This window comes from Heloderma suspectum, chromosome 2 (genome assembly GCF_057233095.1).
Source record: "Heloderma suspectum isolate Gila_16-S chromosome 2, 16-S_ref, whole genome shotgun sequence".
Taxonomy (NCBI): Eukaryota; Metazoa; Chordata; class Lepidosauria; order Squamata; family Helodermatidae; genus Heloderma; species Heloderma suspectum.
The window spans coordinates 22,158,177-22,185,188 of NC_139459.1; the positions used below are offsets into that span (position 1 = coordinate 22,158,177).

A 27,012-nucleotide genomic window follows, 5' to 3' on the forward strand; every position below is an offset into this window, starting at 1 on the left:
TGTGTGGCAAGTATAACCATTCATATGGAAAGTTTCATCCTGGAGATCTTTAAGGTTAGACATTGGGAAGTTCAAATGCCAAGGGAGGCAGTGAGGCAATATCGGAGGATACCAGAGCAGTGCTAGTATTTTTTTTCCAGTTGCTCTACTGGACTGATCAAAGGTAGCAGAATTCAGAGAGGGCTGGGGAACTGGGCAGAAGTGGTTAGTGTATTCCATGATTGTGAGTCATGCTAGAATTTGGAACACAGTGGATTCTCTACTTCTCTGCTTCTTCATTAAAAAAAATGATTCTAGTTCTTAAGACTATGATGGTGCGATAGAAAATCTACGAGTGATTCCTGGGGAAATCTAAGCGAGGGGGGCACTACTCAAGCTTTCTAGGAGGCAGGTTTCAGTGTTGTGTAAACGCTGTTCCTCCCCAGTCTAACTGAAGGCAAATTGATAACTGAATTAGGGCGAATTGCCCTAATTATTTAATATAATAAAATAATATTTTTCATATTATGAAAAATATGAATATATTTATTCATTCCCTGTATGCTAATAGCGATCTCAATCCTCCACCTGAGTGCCAGACCCTTATGTAGCCAGCATGGCACCATCCGTGTACAAGAGAGAGAGACATATCTACCAATGTACAACAGATGTGTAGGGAAAAAAACCCCTTAGGGATGGCAAACCTTTCCCCCAAACAGCCCAGTAAACATGCTCAGTAGCTGTGGAATGCTGACTGACTTTGGGTGGGGGTGGGTGGATGGATTGAAAATTAGGGTGGGAGAGGGAATGGAAAAGAGTGGCTGGAATCCTGTACAGCAGCACTCCACACTGCGACGTTCAGCTATTGGTATAGAAATGGAATAATTAAGAAACGTTTTCTTGCAGGTTTCACTTGTTTTATATAATTCATCCAGACCATAGGATTCAGCTGTTCTTGGGCTCCATTTGTGTTGCCTTGGTACAGAACACTTGCTCATGTGTTTTGTCCACGATATTCAACAGCCCCAGCGTTCTCCTGTGTCCCAATCCCATTAGATACCATTCTTTAACTGTGGAGTGCCATTTCCTCAGAGATTTGGGAATGATGGTTAGCAGACATATTCTGTAGTAATGCTAATCCCTAGCCATATAGGCTTTTAGAAGGAAGTGCTTGAGGCTCTGAGCAGTGTGATGTGATGGTGGCATTGTGGTTACGACTTTGGCACTGCTATTTAGGACTGAGATGGCTGTACGTAAAAGTATGCTGAGAAGTCGAGTGATATTATTTTGAACAAAGGGTTGTCTTGCTTTCTAAGTAGGTTTGACACTTGGACAGCAGAGGGCATCAGAGATCCATTTTTATTTTTTTTGTTAGGTACGTTTTTCCTTGGATTTTAAGGTTCGTATTCATAAAGCAGTGCAGTTTTTTAATTTGCAGTCCCACACCCAGGTATATAGATTTCAGCTCTGTTCAAAATCTGTAAGACCCACTCATGCAAAACTGGGCAGTGGGATTGCTAGCAGATTGTATTAACCTGCCATATTTCCAATACTATTTTACTGCCTCAGATCTCAGTCCTCCTATCATTATCCCACGAAGTGTCCAGTTCATTGAATAGGGTAGCACACTCCCATGATGGAATATGCATACAACCCTTCTCTTTCAAAATGAAACTTCTGATAATAATTTTCTGGTATTTTAAAGTACTCTGACAATGCACTTTTCATGCTGCATGCAAAAACAGCATAGTACATATAAAAGAATGCTGCTGAAAATAGTGCCCGTGCCATTCATGCTTTCATCTCATCTGTGTTTAATTCTTTTATCCTGAATTTGCTTCTAAACTAAGTTACCACATGTTTCACTAAAGGAGTAGAGCTGGTTTTTCTTTAATTTTCCTCTATTTGTTTCACAAAATTTGGATATTCACCAGTTTTTAGATATGACTTTTTATTTTAACTTACTCAGTCTCTTTCTCTACTTTCAAAAGTACCCGAAGTAGTATACAAACAATTTAAAATATAGAACACAGTTATCAAGCTTTTAAAACTGAACAAGATCATACTAAAAACGACCACAGCCACAACATAAATAAATATTGTTTTTATTGTTTTTATATTTTATCACTTTTACTATTTTAATTGTTTTTATGTATTTTATTGTTGTAAGCCGCCTTGGGATGGCTTCTGCCTTGAAAGGTGGCCAAGATATATTTTAAATCAAATAAACGAACAAACATAAAATGTAAACCTTAAAACCAGGATACAAAGCAAATTTCCATAAACCTAAAACCAGATACAAAGCAGCATTAGCAGCAGTATTAAGGTCAGTTGATGAAAAACGTCCTAAATGAAAGCTTTTTTTTTTTTTTTAACTTGAAAAAGAAACTGCCAGAGAAGTTAGTCAGCAGAACTCCCTCAGATGCCACCACTGATGTGGCATTGCCCTACCAGACCACCTGGCCTTCTGCACCATATCCCACACACCTTTCTTGAGGGTCCTCCTCAAGTCCTCACAATTGCTTTTGGGGCAGAACACTGTAGACTCAAGGGAGGATGGGACAAGAAAGCCGTGTTCTGTAATTGGAACATCACTTTGGTTCTTGGGATCCAAGTCACAGTACTGTGTTGGCTTAAATCATCATACTGTGTTGTTTATTTAAAATTGTTTTAGCTGTTTATATTTTAATTTCTGTGTGTTAAAATTTTTTTAGACTGCTTTTATCATGCTGTATTTTGTAATGCTGGGGTATTTTATTAATTGTTGTAAACTGCCCAGGGAGCTTCAGCTGTGAGGCGGTATAGAAATTAAATAAATACATAAATAATCAGAATACCAGATTAATCTGGTCCAGATTAATAGTATTTCAGTATTGGTGAAGTTGAGGGCATTTTTAGTGAAAACAGTTTTTCTTGACCATGTAAGGAGAAATTGTTATTTAGAAAATCCACTCTAGGATTCTGCCTGAATCAAGAGATGTGCATATAATTTGTCTTAGGGAAATATCCCCAGCAAAGAACACCATAAATACCATTAAAGAAAGGACATTAATTAAATTCCAGATAAAAATCGGCCTCTCAGTTTGACTAAGTGATCATACCGATTAATCAGTAGATTGGCCTTGGTAGTTTTGCATGAATTAAATTTTTAGATGATACTGTTTTGGACATTGATGGTGGAGATTGTGTACCAGGACCCATGGGGAAAAGAGAATTAAGTAATGCTATGTGTGAAGTCTCCCCTCCCCCACAGTTTTTGGTAGGTAATTGAATTTATATAATCTGAATATAAAGGGAGTATCATTTGGGTTTTAATAAGTGATGCTGTTGTAACCTGGTTAGATTCTTGGCTCAGATGTTATAGTATTATTATTATTATTATCATCATCATCATCATCATCATCATTTTATTTAATAGATTTATTTTTAAATATAAAGTATTATTACCACTGTCCATATTTATAAATATCTCTAAGCGGTTCTGCTGAGAGGTCATAATGAGGTATGGACTCTAATTATTGTTGATTCTATCCAGTATAATTTCTCTTTAAAAAAGGTGGCTAGATGCATGTGCTCATGCGCCTGCTGCTCAGAGATGTGCAACATCTTGCACAAGCGATTTGTGTACAAAGTCTCCAAAGGACGGGGTATAGCTGACAAACGTCTCCCATCCCTTACCTCCGCAGCAAGTTCCCAGAAGTCCCTTCACGGTAGAGGTTAAAGGTGATATTGGCAAGAAGGTTATAACCCCTTGTCAGTGTCACCTATACACTGACTGGCCTTCTGAGATTGTCAGTTTTATTGCTGCTCTTTGAAACCTTTTCTTGTGGGTGCGGGATATTGTTAAAATCTTGCTTGAGACAAGAGAATTATGTACAAAGGTTGTAAATAGAAGTGGTGAAATGGATGAGCTTTCCCCACCATCAGTGAAGTTGCCACTGTAGAGGTTTCAAGCGCTTTGTTAATTTCACTATTATAGTGAAGGAGCTTCTCCAGACTGGGGCAGAGGAGGAGGGAAAGTGTGTCACTTTCACTGCTGTCATTTGCAGCCTCTGCATTAGGCCTGGATAATAATGTGCAATTAGAGCTGTGAACTTTCCAGGACAGGCAGCTGCCTGCATGAACAGTTAAGCATGTGGGGAGGGCGGAAAAACAATGTGGTGGTGGTGGGGAACAACCCCCCCCCCCCCAACAAAGCAATTGTCTGGAAACTCTTTGGATATGCGCATTGGCCAGGCAGTGTGCATCTGCAGGACTGAGGTCAGGAGGAGAGCAAATAAAACGGGAGGAGCTCTAGAAAGCAGCCTGGATTACTGCTGCTTTGAGGGAAAACTGTCACAGGGACAGATACCATCAACAACTCCTGGCTCTTGACTGACGCTTTAAATACTACCAGACTGTATGCTTTCCTATCCTGGTCTGATTTAAATATGACCTCTGGGCTAGAGTGTATGGGGCAGGACTTGAGAGAGGGAAGGGATAGAGAGGATTCCCAAGACCTCTGCATAATCTTCCCGCATACCCTTTTATACCGCATATCTAAGAGATAGTGAAATGGATCAAAATAAAAGAAGCTAGAAGAATCTGGTGATACCTCAGGTTCTTCCTTTCCTCTATCATTGGCGACCATCTTGGTTTTCAGATGCTGTAAGCCATTCTCAACCTGGTACAGGTATGCTGTATGGCAATAGAAACAGAATAATATTCACCTTCACTACTTGGCCCCCACCCCCCTTGGATTGATACCGAGATGAGTTTAATTTGGCACAAGCTGAATACTCTTTACACTCCACTAGTGTATGTCTTCACCCTCCTCCTTTCCTTGGTAAACCAAGGACACACATGATGCTAACTAGCAAGTCAGGGCTTTGAAGAGATGGCTGAAGCCAGGGTGTTGTTCTAAGGGCTGAACTGGACATCAACAAAGCAACTTTTGAAAACTTGAAAACAGAACTCCCAGAGCAGGAATAAGTGATGTAGTGTCCTCCAGATGTGTTGGGGGACATTTCCCATCAGCCCCAGCCAGCATGGCCAGTGGTAACGGATTATGGAAGTTGTAGTTCAAAGTATCTGGAGGGCACCAGATTGCGTATCCCTACCCCAGAGAGTAACGCAATCCACTTAGCTCCATAAGTCTCATGGAGCATGCATTTAAGAGTGGTAAGCGCATGTGTGTTCTAGTTCAGTCTTTACTATCTCAAAGTGAGTTTTGTTTAATTTGAGATTTTTAAAAAAATGTTATTAAAAATAACAGTGGGTTGAGCAACTGTTCTGAGGACCTACATTCAAAAGTTAAGAAGCAGAAATCTTTTTAAGGATGCAGTCATGTACACATTTAACTGGGAGTAAACCCCGTTGAACTCAGCCTTACTTCTGAAGAGACATATATAGGATTGTGTTGTAGGCCTTCGAATTTCCAGTTGTACACTGATAGCTCTGTAGGGTATAACAGACAGTATCTAATGCTGCCTGTGCTAGCGCTCCCTTGAATGACCAGAAACAAACTCGTTTCCAGAATGGAACACGTCAGTGGAGCTAGCAGAAGGGAGAACTCGAAAGCTTGTGCATTCTTTTGTGGCTTTTGAATGGGCCTAATAATGGTATTGTGAATTTTGGATATGCCTGGGCACAGCTTGCAGGACCACCACTATCACATAAAAACATAACGTAACAGACACCCCAGTAGATGTATGTTCATAACATTTAAAATGGCATGGAAAAAATATCACAAATACCTAATACATGCTGTCTTCATGTTTTCAGTCTTTTCTTGGTGTTGAACATGTAATAGTATTTTTTAACTTTAAACAGGATCATTTAATAATCTTAAATCACTCACATTTCATGTTTTTCAAATGTTACAACTGTGTCAAGTTTTCCTATCCAAGATGCCCATGTTATATTGTGCACAAACCCATAAAGAGAATAGCATAAGCTGAAAAGATAATTTTATTCTGTGTTTGTTGCAGGGAAATTTGCCTAAATATTCCCACAACTCTCTGATGGTTCAAGCCCTGAAGACTAACTTAACAGACCCAGATGTCCATGTGCTCTTCTTTGATGTGGAAGCTCTGATTATTCAGCTACTAACTGAAGAAGCCTCGAGGCCTAATACAGCCCTTATTTCCCCAGAGAATTTACAGAAAGCATCTGGCAGTTCTGACAAAGGGGGTTCCTTTTTGGGTGGCAAACGAGCAGCAGTCCTGTTCCAGCAGGTCAAAGAAACAATCAAAGAGAACATAAAAGAACATCTTCTTGATGAGGACGATGATGATGAGGAATCCAGGCAGAGAAGAGAAGACAGTGATCCAGAGTACCGATCCAGCAAATCTAAGCCACTAACTCTCTTAGAATATAACCTAACCATGGACACAGCCAAGCTCTTTATGTCATGCCTTCATGCATGGGGCTTGAACTGTGTTCTAGATGAGCTTTGCAGTGAGCGTTTGGGCATGTTGAGGCCTCACTGTTCTGTCTCTTTTGGCTTGCTTTCAAGAGGAGGTCACATGTCTCTGATGCTTCCTGGATACAATCAGCCTATAGGCAAGGTGCCCTCTAGTGAGCTCGAGGTAGGAAAATCTGTGTCTCTCCCAGAGGGACATATCAGGGGTACGTACGGCATTTCACGTGCAGTCACTACTCAGCATCTTCTCTCCATTATCTCCTTGGCAAACACCTTGATGAGTATGACAAATGCAACATTTATTGGAGATCATATGAAGAAGGGACCAACCAGGTACCTTAAAAAAACCCAATTTCAGATACTTGTTTCATCTGTTGCTCTCTCTCTCTCTCTCTCTCTCTCCCCTCCCACTTCCATAGTATATCTTTATTGCTAGATCATGGTTTTGTTGAACTGCATCCCTGTGATAAACACATAACCTGATTACTTTTTCCACTCTTTGTTATGACCTTTAATGTTAGTCCAGCTTGTTTGAAAGTTATGAATGTTTAGGTGTTTGTAATTGGACCCTATCTTGGGATGGTGTTTCAATCAATATTTTTAATTACAGCTCAAATAGGTGAAAGCTATGTTGGGGAGCAGGTATTAAGTTAATAAAACGAATCCTGGTTTATTTTCACTATTCATACTTGGGACATGTTACAGCTCTTGACAACTAATTTTGTGTCTAGTTTTAAAGATAAAGCACCATGATAAAATAGTCACTAATGAGATACCCCTTAAGAACTGAGGTTATTAATTAATTAATTATGCTGCTCTGTAACAAAACATTCTCAGGGTGGCTATAAAAAAAAGTTAAAACCAGTATCGAATACTGCCACCGCACCTCCACTCATTCTGTTGGGTCCAACCGCCAGCCCAACAGGAAGCTAGCCCTTCCTAAGCAGCCCCTGAAATGAGTCAAAATGTTTGTTTCCAGAACAGGTCAGTCAGTGGAACTCCCTTCTGTGAGCTCCACTGACCTGCCCCACTTTGGAAACAAGTGTTTTCAGTCATTTTCAGTTATTTTAGGAACTGCTAGCTTCCCATTTCTCTAGCGGTGGGTTCTGCTGGTACATGGGCAGCGTTGGATACTGCACCATAAATACAACAATAAAAAACTAAAAATCTAACTTGCTTGGGAAAGGAGAAATGTGTTTGCCTGGTGCCAAAATGATAACAGTGTGGATCCCAGGCTTTTTTTTGGGGGGGGGGATATTCCATTGAAAGAGAGCTGCAACTGAGAGGGCTCTCTGTTTTGTAGCCATCTGCCTAACTTCTTTTGGCAGGAGCACCTAAAGGAGGGCCTCTGAAGATGATCTAAGAGTCCAGGCAGGTTCATAGTGGGGGGAGATGTTCCTTTAGATACTCATGCCCCAAGCCGTTTAGGGCTTTAAAGGTCAGCACCAACACTTTGAATTCTCCATCACCCCTTGTCATAAGACCTAAGGAGTGTACTGAAAAAGCTCCTGAAAGGGAAGAAGAGGACAATATAATAAAATGTAGGAAATAAAATGAAAAAAGTAATGAGACTGGGGAGTAAGTGGATATGAATGGGTTGGAAAAAAGAGTGGGAAGGAATGAAAAGGGTCCTGAGGTCTGTGTGTGTGTGGTGGGAGATTTGATCCATTCTTAAGATGTTCTTACGTGACACCTTGCCAACTATTAACTTATAAAGTGTACAATAGTTCCTGATCTTATATGTTCAATTCTCAATAATTTTATTTATAGACCACCTAGACCAGGGACTCCTGAGCTTGCTAAAGTGAAGACTCCTGCTCCAGTTGCTAGTCCAGCAGCCCAAGGGCTTATTAAACAAGGTAACATCAGGGCCCTTGAGATATTTGAGATCAGTTGGACTCACTGGAATATTCTTGACTGATATCTCCTTCCTTTTGGGTTTTGAAAAAGAAGCATTCTGACACCGCCTTTGAATTTAAAATAATCCTTCACAACAGATTGCAAAACACTATTTCTTGTGTTGGAATTGAGTTGAAATGTTGATCATTAACTGATTTATGAAACTGAAGTCGGCTGTATGCATACAGTCTTTTGAGTCCATAGCAGCTATGTTTTCCAATTGGCCCCTGCTGACTTCCAGCACTTTGCAGGCTGAAATGGTGATCATGTTCATCTGATTCACCATGCTTTGAATTCAACCTAGATTGTCTTTCAGTGCCTAATAGCAACCATGGATGTTGAAGCAGTTTCAAACGTGTATTAAAAGATGATACAAGTGAAGTTTGTCTCATGACAGCTCAACTCGTGGCAATTTAGTTGGAAGTCAACAAGGGGTTGCAGCTGCCATGGAACCTGTGGTCAGGTTTTGAAAAAGGGCTGTTCCTAAACAAGCGATGGTTGAAATAATTGCCATTCATGTTAATGCCATCAGTTATACTGAGTGGGGAAATCCCTAACTTCACTCTGAAATTATCTCTTTCATTCTTGGTATAACTGATCCTGCAGAATTGCTTTCTCTTGTACTCAGAGGTGGGCTAATTGTAAGCAGCAAGATACTCTGCAATGATCTATGAAAGACCCTAGAGCAGTGGTGGGGAACATATGGCCCTCCAGATGTTGTTGGACTGCAACTCCCTTGACCCTTAGCCAGCAAAGCCAATGGTGAGGGGAGTTGCAGTCCAACAGCTTCTGGAGGACTAGGTGTTTCCCATCCCCGCCCTGGAGAGTCCACACAGGGGCATGGATCCAATAATGTTTGAGCCCTTGAGTTTGTCAACGAACTCATTCATGCTGTTCTACTTCCCTGAAAGTGATACATGTGAGTGTTGACATCTCAACATCTGGGCAAAAAGGTATCTCACCTTTTTTTATAAAAACTTTTAAAAGTAGCTGTACATTCCATTCATGATACTGCTTTTGTTCATGGTGCAATATAAATATGTCTTTCTGAGTGGATGCTATAGCCTTCTCCCTCATTCACTTACTAAAGGCCACCTCCCTCCCTCTAACCCAATCTAGCCAGATTCTGCCCTATGCTAGTATGGTTGGCACTCATAATTAAAGGCCACTTCACATGTTACATAGTCACAACCATGTGTAACCTCTTAAGGCAGGAGTGGGCAACTTGGGGAGGGTGTTTCTCCCTCCTGGATCCACCCACAGGCTGCACTCCTGCTACTAGTGTTTTTTCCATGGCAGATTTTGGTGGGGTGGTGGCTGCATCAGAGGTGGGATGGGGTTGCATGTTGCCCACCCCTGCACTAACCCTTCCTCCCAGGAAGCAGGTCTAAGTATAGAGCGGCAATTTTGCTTGGCCTGTTTAGTGAGTTTTCAACTGTTATCTCCTTTCTACTGCTCCCCTTCCCACATAGTAAGGCAGTGGCCATGCCTGTTGGAAGGTGGTGAATTTGTTACAGCAGCACTGCATTGTAAATGTGAGAAGAAGCATTTTTGTGTAGACACAACTAATGGGCGGTATTGGGGCCCCACGTATTGGCATGACTAACACAACAAGGAGCTTGTGCTTGCAGGCGCAAGCAGAAAGTGTAGAAACACATGTTTCTGGAATGTGCGGGTCAGCAGAGCTTGCAGAAAGGAGCTCTGCTGACCTTTCCCGTTCTGGGGAAAACGTGCTTCCGCTAGCTTCTGGAGTTGCTTTAAGAAGCTCTCGTTCCTGTTGCGCTAGTAGTAGATTCTGTGGGCACAACAGAACTAGTGGAGGTGCAGCAGCAGTATTGGATGCTGCTGAGTGTTTCTAGCATGCATGTTAAAATTGTGAAAAAAGAAAAGAAACGTAGCACATGAAGAAGGCCCAAGAGCTGCAGCAATTCAGCTGTTCTTTTTACACAAGAGCTGTATCCCCTGGTGAGGGGACTTAGTTTGAACCAGGAATGAACCCACAAAGCTTCCTCAACACTAGGTCTCAGTGCCCCCCAAATAAGAAGTGGGTTGTGCTGGTTCTGCTAGCATCAGTCCAGAAGGGTTGCAGACCATACCACGTATAGGGTTGCGGCTTATACCGTACAGCTCTTTCACAACCCAAGGTGTGCATGCTAAAACATATTATTCTACTGCCTCTTGTCTGCTTGCATACAGGCAATTGTTATCCATACTAGATGAGTGGATAATCACATATTTTACTAAAACACATATTTTGATTTTATCTGTATGCCGCCCTGAGATCTTAATGATATAGGGTGGGATAGAAATGTTTTAAATAAATAAAACGTGGTGGGTTTTTCTCTGTAGGTGGTCAATAAAAATGCTTGTAATGCCTCATATATGTGGCTAATAGCTTTGTGCCAAAATTTGCGGGCTCTCCTGCCTAGATCTGGTAACCTCTTTTAATGAGGGGTTGTTTTTTTTTGTATTTAAAATGCAATCAATGTTGCACATTTCAATATACTCAACTTCAGTGCATAAACCCTAAACGTGGTAGCCCGGCTGTGAAATGGCATGTAAGAGAAGCAAGCTAGAAATTGGGCATGCATGCACACAGAAGTCTGTAGAGTCCTCAAATGAGGTTTCTATGAAGTTTCCCTTTTGAAATATAGTAGGGAAGCTGAAAACACTTTTGCCATCTTTATAAAGTCAACTTAACAGCTGAACTCTCAAGTGAATAATAGCTTTCAGTCATCTCACTGTCTTGCTTTTAATGGACAAATGAACTAATATTAAAGTAAACATTGCAGTATTTCACTGCATGTGATACTATGATGAAAAAGACTTTCCTTCTCTGAATAGCAGACAAATCATGTTGTGTGTTGTAAAAGAACATTCTCAGTGTCGTGTTATCTAAACCAAAGCGCGCAGAGAAGCTGTACAAAAATGCCATCCCCATTGAATGTCTATTAATGAACAAAGCTTTGATACATAACTCATACTATCAAATCCATGACTAATTGCTTGCTTTCTGCCCTGAAAATAAATAAGGAAACTAAACATAAGTCATAAAAATAACAGCCAGAAGACTTTTAATTATGAAATCTTGATCCTGAGTTTTCTTTCTGTGCCTCTGTCCTAAATATCATATTGTAGCCTGCATACTCAATGTAAGGGTTTTCTCATTATCCCTCTATTGCTAGAAGTGGTCCCTGTGACATGTTACATATTTTTCTGACTTTAACTTAGTTACTAGTAGTGCAGTTGGAGAGAGGCCGAGTGTAATTGATGTGTGCAGTGTTCATTTTCAGATTGCCAGAGAGCCCAGTGCTTCTGGCCTACCAAGCCAGCTGTTGTTACTTTCAGTTACACTGATTGATATAAACAATGACAGCCAGAGAGATTGCCCTGTTCCCCCACCCTCATCACAAAAAGCAAAGCTTAAATGTCGAACAGTAAACTTACAATTGGAGTCGGAGTGTGCATTTTGGAAAGCCCGTGCATTTATCAGTGTGAGTTCTTTACCAACTCTGGCGCATCTATGTTTTTGGTTCACACATGCTAGCTGGTTTACTGCTTTACACGTGCCACCATGATGCATTGATGTGGAAATCATAGAAGAAGTGATTTTGATGCAGATGTCTTAGAGTGACAAAAGAAGTTCACTGCATGAAAACCAAACATACCATTCAGGAAACAATGCTTAATCTGTTCTGGAGCCTGAGCCTATTGTCATTCTGCAATGGAATAGAGGAGAGGGATTAATTTGAAGATGCTTGTGCATGACATATGGTAATTCTCTGCAAGAAGGAAGTGTCAGCTAGTGACCTCTAAATCTTAACATTGACCTCTGGTTGTAGAATGGTGTGTGCCATAAGGTCTGCCTGTCCTTTCATATGATAATTTGATTCATGGAGCATTAGTGAAACTATAAAGTTTATGGCTGCCTTTGGACTGCCTTCGCATTAAAAAATAAGAACCCCACCACAATTCACAAAATGGTCATCGTAAAACTGCAGAAATTTTAATTTGGCAAAAACTATTTTGAGCAATTAACTTTTAAGTGGCTTCCTCACTAAAGGTAGTTGAGAATACACACTAAATCAATCTTAACATGGTCCTAAAGAGATTAGTTTTCAGGGTGTTTTATTCAGCCTGGCCTTAAAACAATTTTCAAAGGTCAAAACATTCAAAATTAGGCTTTATGCAGGAGGAGGGGAGGGGTGCTGGTGCTGGTGTGGATGACTATTTATATCCAGTTTTTTTGAGGTTATAATTGTGTGTCATTTTAAGGCCAGCCAGAGTATTTCCCATAGGGACGTGTGTCCCATAGGGACCTGTAACTGTGGCCAGGGTTGTGATCCACCTCTGTGCACCCTCCATTCCTTAAAATGGAATTGGTGCAATAATTATTTGAGTAAAGTTTCTGGGTGTAATCCAAGTAACTGAATAATCTTCCTCTGTTCTATAAATGATTTGTTTTTCTGTCACTGACACGCTTTTCAGAAGGTCTTCGTATGGTAATAGTTTCAGTTAATATAGTCCCAGAAAGTTCTGTTTTTCTTCGTTCTTTAGTAATACTAACCAGTTTTTCTTCTTCTTCTTCTGGAAACGTCTCTCTTCATTTTCTTCTTTATTTCTTCTTTCCTGCTGAAGTTGCTCCTGCTGTTTCTGCTAGCACTGAAGCTGATCACTCTGGCTCTGACCCTGCTCCTCCTTTACATACCTGTTTCTTAGTAAATGAAGGTATTCTTGCCTCAGTTTCTATCTACTTGCCCTTTTATCTTTTAACTAACTTGCTCTCTCGTTGTTACCTGCCTCTCTTAATCTACGCATTCATTCACTGTGCAATTTGAAGACAAGCTTCACTTAGCAACCTTTATTTGCAACTAATGATTAGTCTTGATTCGTTTTATCTGCCTTTGGGGCAGATCATGCTGCCTTTAAGTGATGACTGTACATCACTTAAACAGCTAACGTATCTGACTGGGAAAGAAATTTATATTTAATGTATTAAGATCTTTAAGTTCAATTTGTCAAGCCTCTTTCATCTTGGTGGTGGAAAGGGGGGCAAGGGGAGAACAATGACATATTTAAATATCCTGGTCGCAGAATGAGGATTTGAGAAATTGAATTACAACTGAGGGGACACTTTGGGGGCTTAGAGGAAATTTGTTACCTTGTGAATTACTTCCCTAGTGCTTCGGCTATTGGGTGGTATAGAAACGAAATAAATACATAAATAAATAGTGATGAAAATTAAGTTTATTTTTGAATACAGATGATATTTTTTCAGTGGGAATATATTTAAGAGGTTTGTTGACATTATTTTATCTGTAACAGGAGAGGAAAAACCAGAAAATGTGTGAATTATTTTTTAACTCAGGCTTGTGCTGTGCCGCTCAATTTTTCTTTTAGAACAACCTTCATCGAGTATGTGAATCTGTTACAAGATCATGACTTTTGGCAACTATAAGGATTTAAATTGTGATCTGCAAATGACCCAAAATTGAGCACTTAACTCTGCTTAGCTTTGTTAAATCAGTGGAGCTAAGCTGATTCTAAGTGTCAGTTTCCAATTATTTGTAGATCACACTGCTTGTAGGCATTTTCATTTTTTTTTTCCTGCTTATGGATTCTATCCAACTGTATCTGTTGGCCAGTGCAACAGATGATCACTGGCAGAATGGATTCCCCCTTTGCCAGCAGTCCCCACATATCCCCAACTCCAATTTTCTCCAGAGGATTGGGGTACTGTCTGGAGCAGAGTTGGGGGAGGCAAGGTGCAGTAGGAAAGAAGGGGAAGTGCCATTGTGCGAGTAGAAGTGTGCTCATGCAATGTTGGCTGTTTGCCATATGAGATACAGACACGCTTTCAATTATGTGTGTAAATTGTTATCATTCAGAGGGTCATTTAATATATTCAGTTTTCCTTTTACACAAGAAATAGACATTTTTTTCCCAACAATTAACACAAATGACTGGGTTGGGCACACATTAACCTGGTTTGCACATAATGGCAGCATTCGGTGGCAAATGATGGGTTAATTAACCCACAATTTGTGGGGATGTGTGCTGCACACAAGCCACTTTCAGTTTTCAGCAACAACTTGTGAATGCCCCATGTGTAGTTTGTTAGTGTGATGTCTGAACCTGGACACTCTGGGTTATTGGTGGGTTAAAACCCCCAAAGTTAACCCATGGTTTGTTCTTAGGTCAACTTTGGGTTTGTACATGTTGTTTCTGCAAACTGGAAGTGACAGTGGCCCTGCAAATTGTGGGTTAATTAATTAGTTAACCCACAATTTGCCACCACATGCCACCGTTACATGCAAATAGCCCCATTGCTTATATTCCTTAGTTGTCGTGCTAAGAGAGAAGTGCTTCATTTAGTTATTAGTAGATGCAAGTCTTCCTCTAAGCAGTGATTAGAAGAAATCTATTAGGAGTGAGCAGCAATCAAGCCTACCTCTGCGGTGACTGAATGACAGATGGGTTTGCCACATGTCAGTGAATGTGCCCATTTTCAGTTTTTGAGTAGAAACTCAGTTTTCGTGGATAGGAATTTCTCTCAGACACCTAGGTTATATGCATATTCAGATTTTTCCTGGGTGTTGCTCTCCTTTCCTTCTTGGATTAGTCACACAGTTATCCCATTCAGTCAGCTATCACACAGTGAGTGAAATGATGACCAATCAGTCTTAACTACATGATGACATCAGTGAGGGTAAAGTAAATGCCAAGTAAAGGCAATTTAAGAAGCAAATATTTTCACAGGGCAGTTTTTTAAAAAAAAGGTAAAGCGGAGACATCTTTTGGCACAAAACAGAATAGCTTTGCTTCAGTTCTAGCTTTTAGAACACATTAGAAGTGTAACAAAGTGTAATGTGTGCACGAACCTAGATGTACTTTAAAGTTTATAACAGTAACATGTAAGAAATGAATTTCTATGCTTAACACTGTAAATAAACTTCTGAAGTATTGCATATTGACCCAATAACAATTCCACTATGAAAGCGGTTGCTTTTTACCTCATGTATTAGTGAACATCTTAAATAGAATTTACCTAATACTTTTGGTGGAGTGGTAGTATTTAAAACTTTCTCTTATGGCTTGAAAGGCTAGCACTGAGTTATTTTTTGCGTGTGAGATTTTTTTCAGTTAGTGTTTTTGATGGCTGAATGTCCAGGTTTGACTTTACATATTGGCTGCAATCCTGCACATAATTTGCTTACATGTAGTTTAGTTTATAGCATGGTCACTAAGATCCCCAAAAGACTGATAGTGGTACCTACCTTTTTGTTGTTGTTTTATTATTATTCATGGCTGCAGTTCTAAATAAAAAAAATATGATTCTCATGCTTCGGAATTGCCAATATTTTTCAGCCTTGCTGCTATGTCATTGAGTATGCAGGACAATCTATCATAAACATGAGCCACCAGTGTTGTATCTAATGATTCTCCATCACTGTTCCTCTATACACCCATGAGGAGTATAAAACATTGAACAAGATGTAACTTTCCCTAGAAATAAAGTGGAATGGGATTAGAGTGTGTGCATTGATGTGAGTCTGTTTTAGCTGTTAACTCAATCCCACCACTTCCCTCTTCTTCCTTCACCAGTTGTGCAGGATAGCACATTCCTTGCTCCTCCCTACAGGACATAGGATAGCACTTCTTGTTAACTGTGCTGTTGCTAGAGGTGACTTGTGAACCTGTGGGTGCAGGATGGGATGGCAGCCTTTGTTTTCATGTATTTCTATGTCTGTAATCATGTGATCAATCTGTAGCATGACAAAGACAATTGATTTAAACAAACTGATTTTAGGTGGAAGAGGAAGGTTTGGTTAAAGCATGAGTCTTGTATCCAGTCTAGTGAAATGTGATGTTAGTTTTTAAAATGGCATCTCTTTGTACATGCCTCTGCCTGTCTGTCTATTTAGATGTAAACAATAATGGGATACTATGGGTTGGATACAAAGAACTGTGAGTGGAAGGAAAATAGCTGCTAGTGTCTCTCCCCCCCCCCCCCGCATTGTTGCTGGCTTACAATCCTGGCTTGTTTGGGAGCAACAAACCAGGATCCCTTGTTTGGTAAGCTATTCCTTCCTAACTATCCCCTTTTTACCCATTCATGTGAAGGGAAAAGTTAATGGGCTGCATTCATTTATAGTAAGCCAGAATTAGCCAGGAATCCTGACTTATCATTATGTGCAAAAGTAGCCATAGCGTCATAAATATAAATATATCCAGCATGTTTGTACCCATGATGTCTCTGAGCTGAAGATGTTTTCTGCATATGGAAGGACACCTTTGGCTCCAATCCTTTGTAGGTGTATGGGATTAAACTATGGTGTGGTTTTGGATAATGACCATCATTGCGGGAGGGGGTTCAGTAGGAAGGGAAGAAGAAGGGACAAAACAGTATTCTTCTGATGGCTCTTGATACACAGCCCTTTTCTCAACGGCCCCCAGCTTTCTTTTTATCTCAGTAAAGGGGGTTCTTAGTTGGTTTAGGAAATACCTTACAAGTGCATGTTATAGAAGGATAATTATTTGGGGTGGGGTATTTCTTGACTTAATGTCCCAATGTAACTTGGTTTCAGTTATGACTACCTTGTCTACCGTTTTTGAAGTGTTTCCAGTCTAAAGTGTTAAGAACCGCAGATGCTCATCCTAGATGAGAAGGAAAATCAGAAGCAAAGGCAACCATACAAAGCTCATGTAGTTCATATGAACTTCAATTAATTTTGATTGCCTTTATGATAAGGAAGAGAGGCTCACATGCATACACTTATTATAATACGTTAATTTCAGGTTACTCATTCAGTGCAACTGCAGTCCTGTTGCCTGAGATATAATTTATTCTGAGAAGTACTCATGGTGTGCGGGCAAACCATGATAATGTTCTGATTAACACTGTTCTGGTTGCTAATAGATATAGTGCCTCCAGGGTGGCAGTTTTTATATGTTTTGCCTATGTCTTAACAGGATGGAGTCAGCTTGCTGCTATGCACTGTGTTATGCTCCCTGACCTGTTGGGCCTGGATAAATTTAGACCACCTCTCCTTGAAATGTTGGCTCGTAGATGGCAAGATCGATGCTTGGAGGTACTGTTTTTTTATTGAAGGCGGCAGTAGGGAGGGAAATGAATGTGTTGGCCAACATGGGGAATATTATTTTTATGTTGGATATATTGTTCCAAGAAAAGTATACTATAATTCTGGTTTAAAGGTTGGATTTATATATAGGTATATGCAATTCAATTTGCAGGTCAGTTTTGTAAAATGGAGAGTTAATATCCCTGTATGACAACAGTATATTGTAGTTAAATGGGAAGCTAGACTGCAGAGAACAGGATTAATACAAAGGGCATGATGAATCTCACTGGCCACTGGATGTCACCGTTGTTCCATCAGAACATGTGGAACCACTTCTGAATACCAAAAGCCTCTGTTCTCATAAGCCACATACCGTTTCAACGTATTTGGATTAAGCTGCACAACATTAGTTTACTCTTCATGCATCAGCAGTTCAATAACTGCTGTAAACTTAGTTTTTATCCTTTTCAATAATACTATACTTATTTTGAAAAGGAGAGCACAAGGGAGGAAGGGACATGTATGGAGATCAGAACCCTTTATGTCACTGACCAGTATACTCTTTCACCCCTATATACATACATCTATATACATACATATGACATGCTGATATGCATGTTTGTGTTTTTTTAACCAGTATTACTTTTTCCTAGGCAACATTTTTAATTTGTGGTAAGTGTCATTTAGAGAACAATCCTATGGGGAGGGCATAGGATACTTTGGATTCTTGGATCCAAGGTCAGAGACAGAGCTTCGATCTTGGAGCCTGGAATCCGCACCCCCCACTTCATCCCACTCCCCCACCCCCCCACCCCCCGTGCGCGCGCAGCTGGTGCAGGGAGAACCACGACAGCTGCTTCTCTGAGGTCAGAAAAGGGACCTTCGAGAGGGGGTACAAGGGGTGTTCCGCTGGGAGGGGAGGGGACTGGAGAGGCCAGGATATGAGCTTTTCCAAGGTCTTGCCAGCCTCCTTCCCTCCCCCTCCAGAACGCCCCAGCTAGATGGGCAAAAATGTCCATCTAGCTAAATGCAGAGTGGGAAGAGTGGCAGAGGCGACAATCACCTCCGCTGCTCCTCCTGCTCTGCCCTAGATGCTCATAAGCCTCCGAATTCGGAGGTTTACGAGCATCAGGCACGGGTGTAATAGGATTGCCCCCTTAATTTTTTAAAATGGCTAAGGGCGGCAGACAGAAATTAATACAATATCCTTGATGCTTGCAGTGAGATTTCCACTATATTCAAATTGTAGAAGCGTTTTTTATTCCAGTGAAGAGATGGGCCTTCAGCTAAAAGCTTTCTCAAGCCAGTTTTTGTAGAGAGCCTGCCGAGTTGTTTGAATGTAACTCTGCTAGCCGGCAAATGGGGCTGGCATGTACTATTTTTGATAAATGACTGTCTGGCCTTGACATCACATCTATGCTGTTGTGGCAAAAAAAATATGTTGATTGTGCAGCTTTAAAAGAAATATATGAGGAGCAGACCGGTGACATTTACAGTAGAGTTTTTGTGCTGGTCCTCGGCTTAATTGAAAGTCTGCTGCTGGAGTTGTGCTGTAGTGGTGGAGTCCATGCACATATGGCTGATAAAACCTTACTCTGTGCCTGACTAATCTTTTATTTCAGTTTCTAGCCTGCCTCATCCCAAAGGCTTGGTAGAGAGAAGGTTGGGGTTTTTTTAACATCGCTGGTGAGCACCTAGCAAATTTCATAGCACTTCAGCTTTAATTGTCGTGAGTGCTGGGGTGGGAGATGCATCGTTGGAAACAACATGCAGCCTAGCAACTCTTAAACAAAGATCCATACTCATCTTATTTTAAGCTAGTACCATTACTTTTAGAAAACTGTTCTGTGACTCTAGCCTGTACCAGATTCTCAATTACTTCTGTCATCTTTTAAAACCATGGCTAAGGCCCAGTTCATATGGTGGTATAGTGCTGAGGTTGCCACTTGCCAGTGGTGGCTATCCTTGATGCTCTGGTATGCTCTTGCTGCTGGAATCAGGTTGGTTCCACCTTGTGAGCTAGCTAGTATTTGTCTAAGAATCGTTAATTTCGTCGGTCTTGCCCATGTGGTTCTTCCATCTACATATTGCCAGATCAGGGTGGGAAGAAGCCATAGGACAGCAGCTCCTCCTATCCTGCTGTTCATATAATGTGTGAGGTAGACCTAGGACTACTTGTGGGACACTGAACTGACTAAAGAGAATAATACTTTGACAAATGATCTTGTGCCTAAAAGGATGATAGAGGCATATCAGGCTTCACCAGTGAGCTTGCTGGATCTGCAAAAAGAGCACTTTTAAGTCAGTGCTATTTATCTTACAAACTGTGGCTTTGCCTGGATAAGTTATCAGTAGCTGCCAATGTGCAATTTATTTTGTATCACTGCATTATACATGTTTTCCCCTAGAATTATTCCTTAACTTGCTTAACTGAAGATACTTTTTGAAGCCCAGAGAGTTTTGCTTGGGTGAGTTTACGAATGCACATGAATATTATGGAGTCCCATTGCAAACAGTTGTTCTGGTTGGATTTGCAGGTCAGAGAAGCTGCCCAGGCCTTGCTGTTAGCAGAACTGAGAAGAATTGAACAGGCAGGGAGGAAGGAAACAATTGACATGTGGGCTCCCTATTTACCACAGTATATGGACAGTGTTATATCACGTAAGTATTATCTATGTAATCCGAAGCCAGATTTTCTTTAAAATAATGGCTTTAAGAAATTTATTTATTTATTTGTGATATTTTTATACCAATAAATATAATGAAAGCCCTCAGCGGTTTACATATAAACATTAAAATCACATTTAAAATACAGTCCGATTACTATAAGAGCGGTATACGGAGCAGTAAGTTGGAACAGCATGATTAATTTAATTACAAGCTGGGGAAAGCCTGGGTGTTTTCAGGAGGTGTTTGAAACATGCCATACTTTCTATCTTCCAAACTACACGGCGGTGGTTTTTCCAGAGAGTGGGTGCGGCAACCAAGAAGGCCTGCCATCTGGCGACATTCCGTGGCAACATTCCATTAATTTCAGAATATAACACTAAAGTAACCGTAAAAATTAATTAGGGATGTCTGGCGTGGGGAAATCCGGCCCTCTTTGGGCTTGACAGATCTTCCCTGAGCCACCGGCTCGACCTTCCTGCCAGAACTTGCAGACTCCCAGCCACAGTGGGTGGCTGTGCACAAGTCTTTCCATCTTCCTCCTGGGGCCCTCCTGGGTGTTGGCAAGGAGAGCATGAGGGGTTTGCACATGGCGGTGGGTGGCGGTGGCGGGGACTCCTGCCGCTGCTGCCCACCACCCACCACTGTGTGTAAACCCCTTGCGCTCTCCTTGCCATTGTTGGCAAGGAGAGTGCAAGGGGTTTGTGCATGGTGGCAGTGGTGGTGGCAGGTGCAAACCCCTTGCTCTCTCTTCGCCAGTGTCCGCAAGGAGAGTGTGAGGGGTTTGCATGCAGCAGCGATGTTGCCAGCAGTGGCAGGAACTCCTGCTGCTGCTGCTTACTGCTGCTGGCACCACCGCCACTGTGCCCAGACCCTTCACACTCTCCTTGCCAGTGACAGCATCAGCAAGGAGAGTGAGAGGGGTGTGTGCATGGCAGTGCCAGCAGTGGAAATCCGCAAGCTCACCCAACTCAACACAGATCAAGTCGGGCCAGCTCACAGACAAGTGAGCTGGAGTCCAGGGGGCCTATCTGCCAAAAGCATGGCGGACCTGATCCCCCGGATTCCTCCGCCATCCCTGAAATTAATATATTTCATAGGGGGAATAGGGGGAAAATAATACTTTGCGCATGCACTTGGGTGGAAAAAGATCATTAGAACTATAGTCACATCCTGGGAGCCGTAGCACTGTGAAGTAAATGTTGAGGACTGGCAAATGTCAAGATGTTTGGCACTGTGTAGATATTACACATGTGTTAGCATGACTTCGTGTCATCGTAATAATATGTGCAAGTGCCCCTACACCAGCAGCAGCAGCTGTTGCCAGATGTGCTATGCACATTAATGGTAGGACGAGAGTGTTGCAGTTCACTAGCTTAAAATACGTCCATTCATTGAAGGGTATGTTGCATCTAACAATTATAATAGATGCCAAATTCAAGCTCGCTCCACCCCCTTTTATCTGTCTTTTTCAAATTCAGTGATAATGCAAGAGAACAATATTTCAGCACATTAAATTCAGCACATTTAGTGCTCTAAAATGGATCCAGTAAGACAGTATACATATTACAGAACATACTACAAAACATTTAAAAATGTTTTGCGGGATATTTCAAAAGCCGTCTGTGCCCATTTCTGTAATACCGGGGCTACTGGAGAAAAAGCCCTGTTCTGTTCTCCAACTACTGGAACTATTCATATAGATTCTTTTGTAGAGGTGTGTGTGTGTGTGTGTGTGTGTGTGTGTGTTTGTAATACAGTTACTGATCTAGATAGTAAATGTATGGAGAAACAGGTTTCTGCATGTGGATCCCTCTTGCATCCTTAGCTTGCCTTGCATCAATTGTTGTCCTCTTGGTCTTATGCTGTGCTCATGCAGCTCCCTACCACAGTTGAAATTTTGGAGGGGCTAAGGGGACTTGATATAGATCAGATTCTCTTCCTTTCACGGGGTAGGGCAGGGGATAACTGAAAGTCTAGATCAGGGTGACCAAATACATTAATGACTACTATATGAATACAATCTCTACGTGGGGTTACCCTTGAAGACGGTTCGGAAACTGCAGCTGGTACAGAACGCGGCGGCTCGCCTGATTAAAGGCAGCCGCCGGCGAGATCACATCACTCCAGTGCTGAAGGAGTTGCACTGGTTACCAGTTGTTTTCCGGGCCAAATTCAAGGTGTTGGTTTTGACCTTTAAAACCCTATATGGTTCCGGCCCAGCCTATCTTAAGGAGCGCCTCCAGCAACACCAGACAGGCCGCTTAACAAGATCAGCCTCAGATGGCCTTCTCTCTGTCCCATCAGCCAGGACAGCTAGACTGGTGGGGACGAGGGAGAGGGCCTTCTCTGTGGTGGCCCCCACTCTGTGGAACTCCCTCCCTAGGGAACTCCGTCATGCCCCCTCTTTAATGAGCTTCCGTCGTGCATTAAAAACGTGGTTGTTCAGGCAGGCATTTGGGGTGGGTTAGGGTATTTTTTTAAAAAAAAAATTATGGTAAAATTTTATTGTTTTAAATTGTTTATGGTGGGTTGTACATCGCCCAGAGTGGCTGGGTGACCAGTCAGATGGGCGATTACTAAATTTAATAAATAAATAAATAAATACATCATGTATCCTCGAATTAATACAACAGTGTGTGTGTGTGTGTATATATATATCCTGATCTGTCTTGAATGTGCATATGTTGGTAGGTGCATCAGGATGTATCTCACAAGTGAAATCTGACCCAGATTTAATGAATGTTGTACTTCTATGCAACTATTTCAACCCAACTGAATTAATTTAGCTTTTTCATTTATTGGTGTGTTAGAATTTTTTATTTCTAATTTAGGTATGTATTGTCAAGGGCTCCTTGGAGGCCTCTCTCAGTCTCATCCAGTAGCCAAGTCCAGACACAGACAAAGGGATTCCTTTCAAAACTTTATTCTTCTTTTACAACTTAACAACTCTACTGTTTGCAACTAGATCTGAGCAGCACAGTACCTATGCCCTAAGTTGGAACAGTTGGCCCCCGTTTGAAAGGGAATTACTGGCAGACCCCTGAACTTAAGGACTGGAGAGAGTCCCTCCCCTTTTCCCTTGGATCCTCTGGGCGCAGCCGTTGTTTGCGCGCCAACCGGGCACTATGCCTCCTTTCTGCGCCCTCCATTTGGCGCCGCTCTCTGCGTCGGCGTCGTGCATCCACCAAGTCTGCTATCCGCGCTCTGTCACTCCCTGGACTACTATCTAAGCTAGGAATGCTGGTGGGAGGAATCTCCGTCAGCTGTTGGCCCTGGGAAAGAGGAGCACGCTCCTCTCCCAGGAGCGACTGCTCTTCCTCAGAATCAGAACTACTCTGGGATTCTATGGGCTCAGTGTCCACCCTGACATGTATTTATTTATACATTTCTTTACTGCCCAATAGCCAATTGGGCTAGTGTGGTGTAGTCGCAAGAGTGTTGGACTGGGACCTGGGAGATCCGGGTTCTAGTCCCCACTCGGCCATGGAAGCTCACTGGGTGACTTTGGGCCAGTCACACACTCTCAGCCCAACCTACCTCACAGGGTTGTTGTTGTGAGGATACAACGGAGAGGAGGAGGATAATGTAAGCTGCCTTGGGTTCCTTGCAAGAGGAAAAAAGGCGGGATATAAATGCAATAATAAATAAAATAAATAAATAAAGCTCTCTGGGCAGTTCACAACAATTAAAACCATAAAATACAGCACAATAAAATATCACGTAAAACTTTAATATTTTAAAACTGTGGTATAAAACCAAAATAAAAGCCGGCAGCAGTGTTAAGATTTAAAATATAGCAACAAATTTAAAACAACAGGAATGGAGAGACTAAAATGCTTGCGGGGGGGAAAGGTCTTCACCTGGCACCAAACGGACCTAAATATAAGTGGCAGTGGAGCCTCTCAGGGGAGGCCATTCCACAAGTGGGTGCCACATTCATATATAACACATTTTATGACAATGAGAAATGCTTTACCCAAATTCATTGAATTTCTTTTTGTCACGAGTGCTTGTATGTTAAATGCCAATTGATTTTTTTGAAGATGTGTAATGTTCTTGTTAAATCTAAATGGGATGTATAATTTAGATTTACATAGAGTCATTCTGTGCTGTTCCAAGAACAAGTTTCAGTAAAAAAATAACTGTAGTATTTGGGGCCTTATGTTTAACATGAACATTATTTGTGTTAAACAATTCAATGAAATAAGGAGATTGGATAATGCATTGCCTACATTCAGATGCCATGCTAAGCCATGGTTTATCATGACCAAAATGAGACTCAGTGAGCCTTGGCCTTGTGCTCTCCCCTCACCCCTCTCCTACTCTAGTGTGGTGTCAAGGAAGGGCGTTAGAAGCTTTTCCTTCTGTTTTTGGTTTAACTGCAATTTAGTTTTATGCCTGAACAGCCCAGAGAGCTGTGGCTGTTAGGCGGTATAGAAATGTAATAAATGAAATGAAACCCTAAACTGTGGTTAATCTTAACCATGGTTTGTTTGAAACAAGCTAGCTTCATAACCCATGGTTTAACGACAGAGTAGATTAACCACAGTTCAACAACAAGCTTCAGATAATAAAAAATGGAAGCAAAAGCTTCTGAATTCCTCCATGCAGCCATGCCAGAGGAGAAGAGGGGAGTGCACAAGCCCTAGGCTCACTGCAGCCCACTCTTGTCATGATGAACTATGGTTTTGTAGTATCCAAACCCAGCTGTTATTGTGGTAAGGTAAAATGACCTTTTTACACACCAGTGAGAAGGGATTCATGGTTGCTGAAATGTGTGCCTTTGAATTCCTTTTTTTAAAATTGACTTTTAAACTAAACATGTAATTTTTAGGAGGTGTGGAGAAAGTGGATAGGGAGACATTTTCCCCCTCTCTCTTAATACTAGAACCTATGGTCATTCCATGAAACTGATTAGTGGGAGATTCACTACAGATAAAAGGAAGTACTTCTTCACAGTACACACTTAAACTATAGAATTAGCTACCACAGGATGTAGTGCTAATCACCAATTTGGATGGCTTTAAAAGGGGATTGGACAAATTCCTGGAGAAGAAGGCTATCAATGCCTACTAATCCTGATGGCTATATTCTACCTCCAGTATCAGACAGAGGCAATATGCCTGTGTACACCAGTTGCTGAGGAACATGGGTGGGAGGACGCTATTACACTCTATCCTACTTGTGGGCTTCCTATTGGGGCACCTGGTTGGCCATTGTGGGAACAGAATGTTCGATTATATGGACCTTGGTCTGATCCATATCATGGCTCTTAAGTTCTTAGGTGGTAACTTATTATATTACTCCACAAGTCTTATTTTACTTGGTGAAAGGCAGTTTCCTCCACACTGATTGGGAATGAGCTTGGTTAAAATAATTTAATTTTGAAAGTACTCAGAACAATACGGTTTTACCTTTGAGCCCATATTGAGATAGATTCCATTGCACTCCTGGTAATCCCACTGCTTACCATGTTGCATGGTAAGTTTCGGAAAGGGGTGGGTGCAGCATCCATGAGAGCTTGTCGCAGGGGTGGGGTAGGGGCAAAACAAACCCATGTCAAGCCAGGCCAAGCTCCAGAATGGTCTAGGTGTGACTTGACACGGGTCTTTTGGGACGCGGTCTGAACTGTCGAAATTCACATTTAGAACCTGACCACGCTCATTTCGAAGCTCAGTACCATCACTGATTTCACCACATGAATATTGAGGACAAGTATTTCCTTGCTATAGTTCTTTCACCTCCCAAAGTGGCCATGCAAATTAGCCCCGAGTCATAAGATTATGATGCACTTCCCAAGGATGACCATATTAGCCTATTGTAGCAAAAACAACCATCAGCTTTACGCCACTGTAAAGACTTAACAAATATAATGTAGCATGCAGTTTTGTTGAGTGCACAAGCTACATATTTGAAACAGAAAAAGAAGGGAGGGAAGCTGCCAAGGGCACAGAGATATCTTTATTGAACCCAGTACATTTGAAATATAAATACTCCTTCAGAGGCACTATACAATATAAAAATGTAACAAGCAGTTATATGAAATACAATGAAAAGAAATTTTTAGAGCCATGACTATCTTAGGTTACATTGGGTTGGATCCAGTGCTATCATTCTGCTGCTGGAAACAGTTCCGTCAGTACTCGCAAAAAGAACACTTACTCATCTTGTAATCCTATAACAAGGCACTATTTTATGGTACACAAGCCTGTGGAAATAGAGGGACAGCTGTAATTATTGTTCATCAATTTAAATATTATGTCAAGCCATAGTTAGCACAAACCATGGTTGGCAAACCCTGTTTCAAACAAATCATGAATTCTGTTTTGCTGGCAGAGTGCAAAACATGGTTCATGAATTGAGATATCACACTAAATCACAGTTAAGATTCCTCAAATGTGGTTTGTCATGAAGTCTCCATTGAACTTAAATGTTTTTCATTGTAAACATCTGGGGGCTATGGGGTTCCTGATGTGATACCTTTTCCTCCATTACCCGTATTTAGGTGCTGGATTTAATTGTATACAGTTAACAGGCTGGATTGGAGGACAGCTGTTTTGGCTTGCAATTAAAACTCAGTAGAATATTTGTTAAATCGGATCTATTTGAAAGTGAGTTTTGGAACATATTTTAAATAACCCAAGCTTTTGTATGACACAGATTACCTCATAGGAAAGTTTCATTAAACTGTCTTTAAAGAAAGGGGGAGAGACCACAAGGGTGGATGGGTGGAATGTTTGAAATTGTTGATAATACCATAGCGTTAGTCATGTTAGCGAACATTGTTGTAATAAATGGCCTAATATTAGCTGTGCTGAAGACTATGATATTGATTTGTGCCATTAGTCTCTTTCTGATTTGCTGCAGAACTGCGCTTTTTATAATGCTAATGGAAATAAAGAGCTTTACAAAACACAGCACATGAATGCGGGAACATATCTCTGCAATAGAGCAAGTGTCCAGAAAGCTTTTAAAATA

General features: G+C 41.3%; 1 protein-coding gene across 7 annotated transcripts in view; it reads left to right on the forward strand.

Moving 5' to 3' along the window:
- WDR7 (WD repeat domain 7) overlaps nucleotides 1–27,012 on the forward strand; it is a 307,789-nt gene that overhangs the window by 60,135 nt on the left and 220,642 nt on the right. For 6 of the 7 annotated variants that reach the window (XM_084832958.1, XM_084832957.1, XM_084832959.1 and 3 more), the window contains 4 exons: nucleotides 5,949–6,715; nucleotides 8,153–8,241; nucleotides 17,255–17,373; nucleotides 19,902–20,025. In XM_084832958.1, coding sequence (XP_084689084.1) covers nucleotides 5,949–6,715; nucleotides 8,153–8,241; nucleotides 17,255–17,373; nucleotides 19,902–20,025 — 1,099 coding nt within the window. Of the gene's footprint in view, nucleotides 1–5,948; nucleotides 6,716–8,152; nucleotides 8,242–9,663; nucleotides 9,667–12,919; nucleotides 13,010–17,254; nucleotides 17,374–19,901; nucleotides 20,026–27,012 lie in introns of all 7 variants that reach the window. The other variant, XM_084832964.1, reaches the window with a different exon arrangement.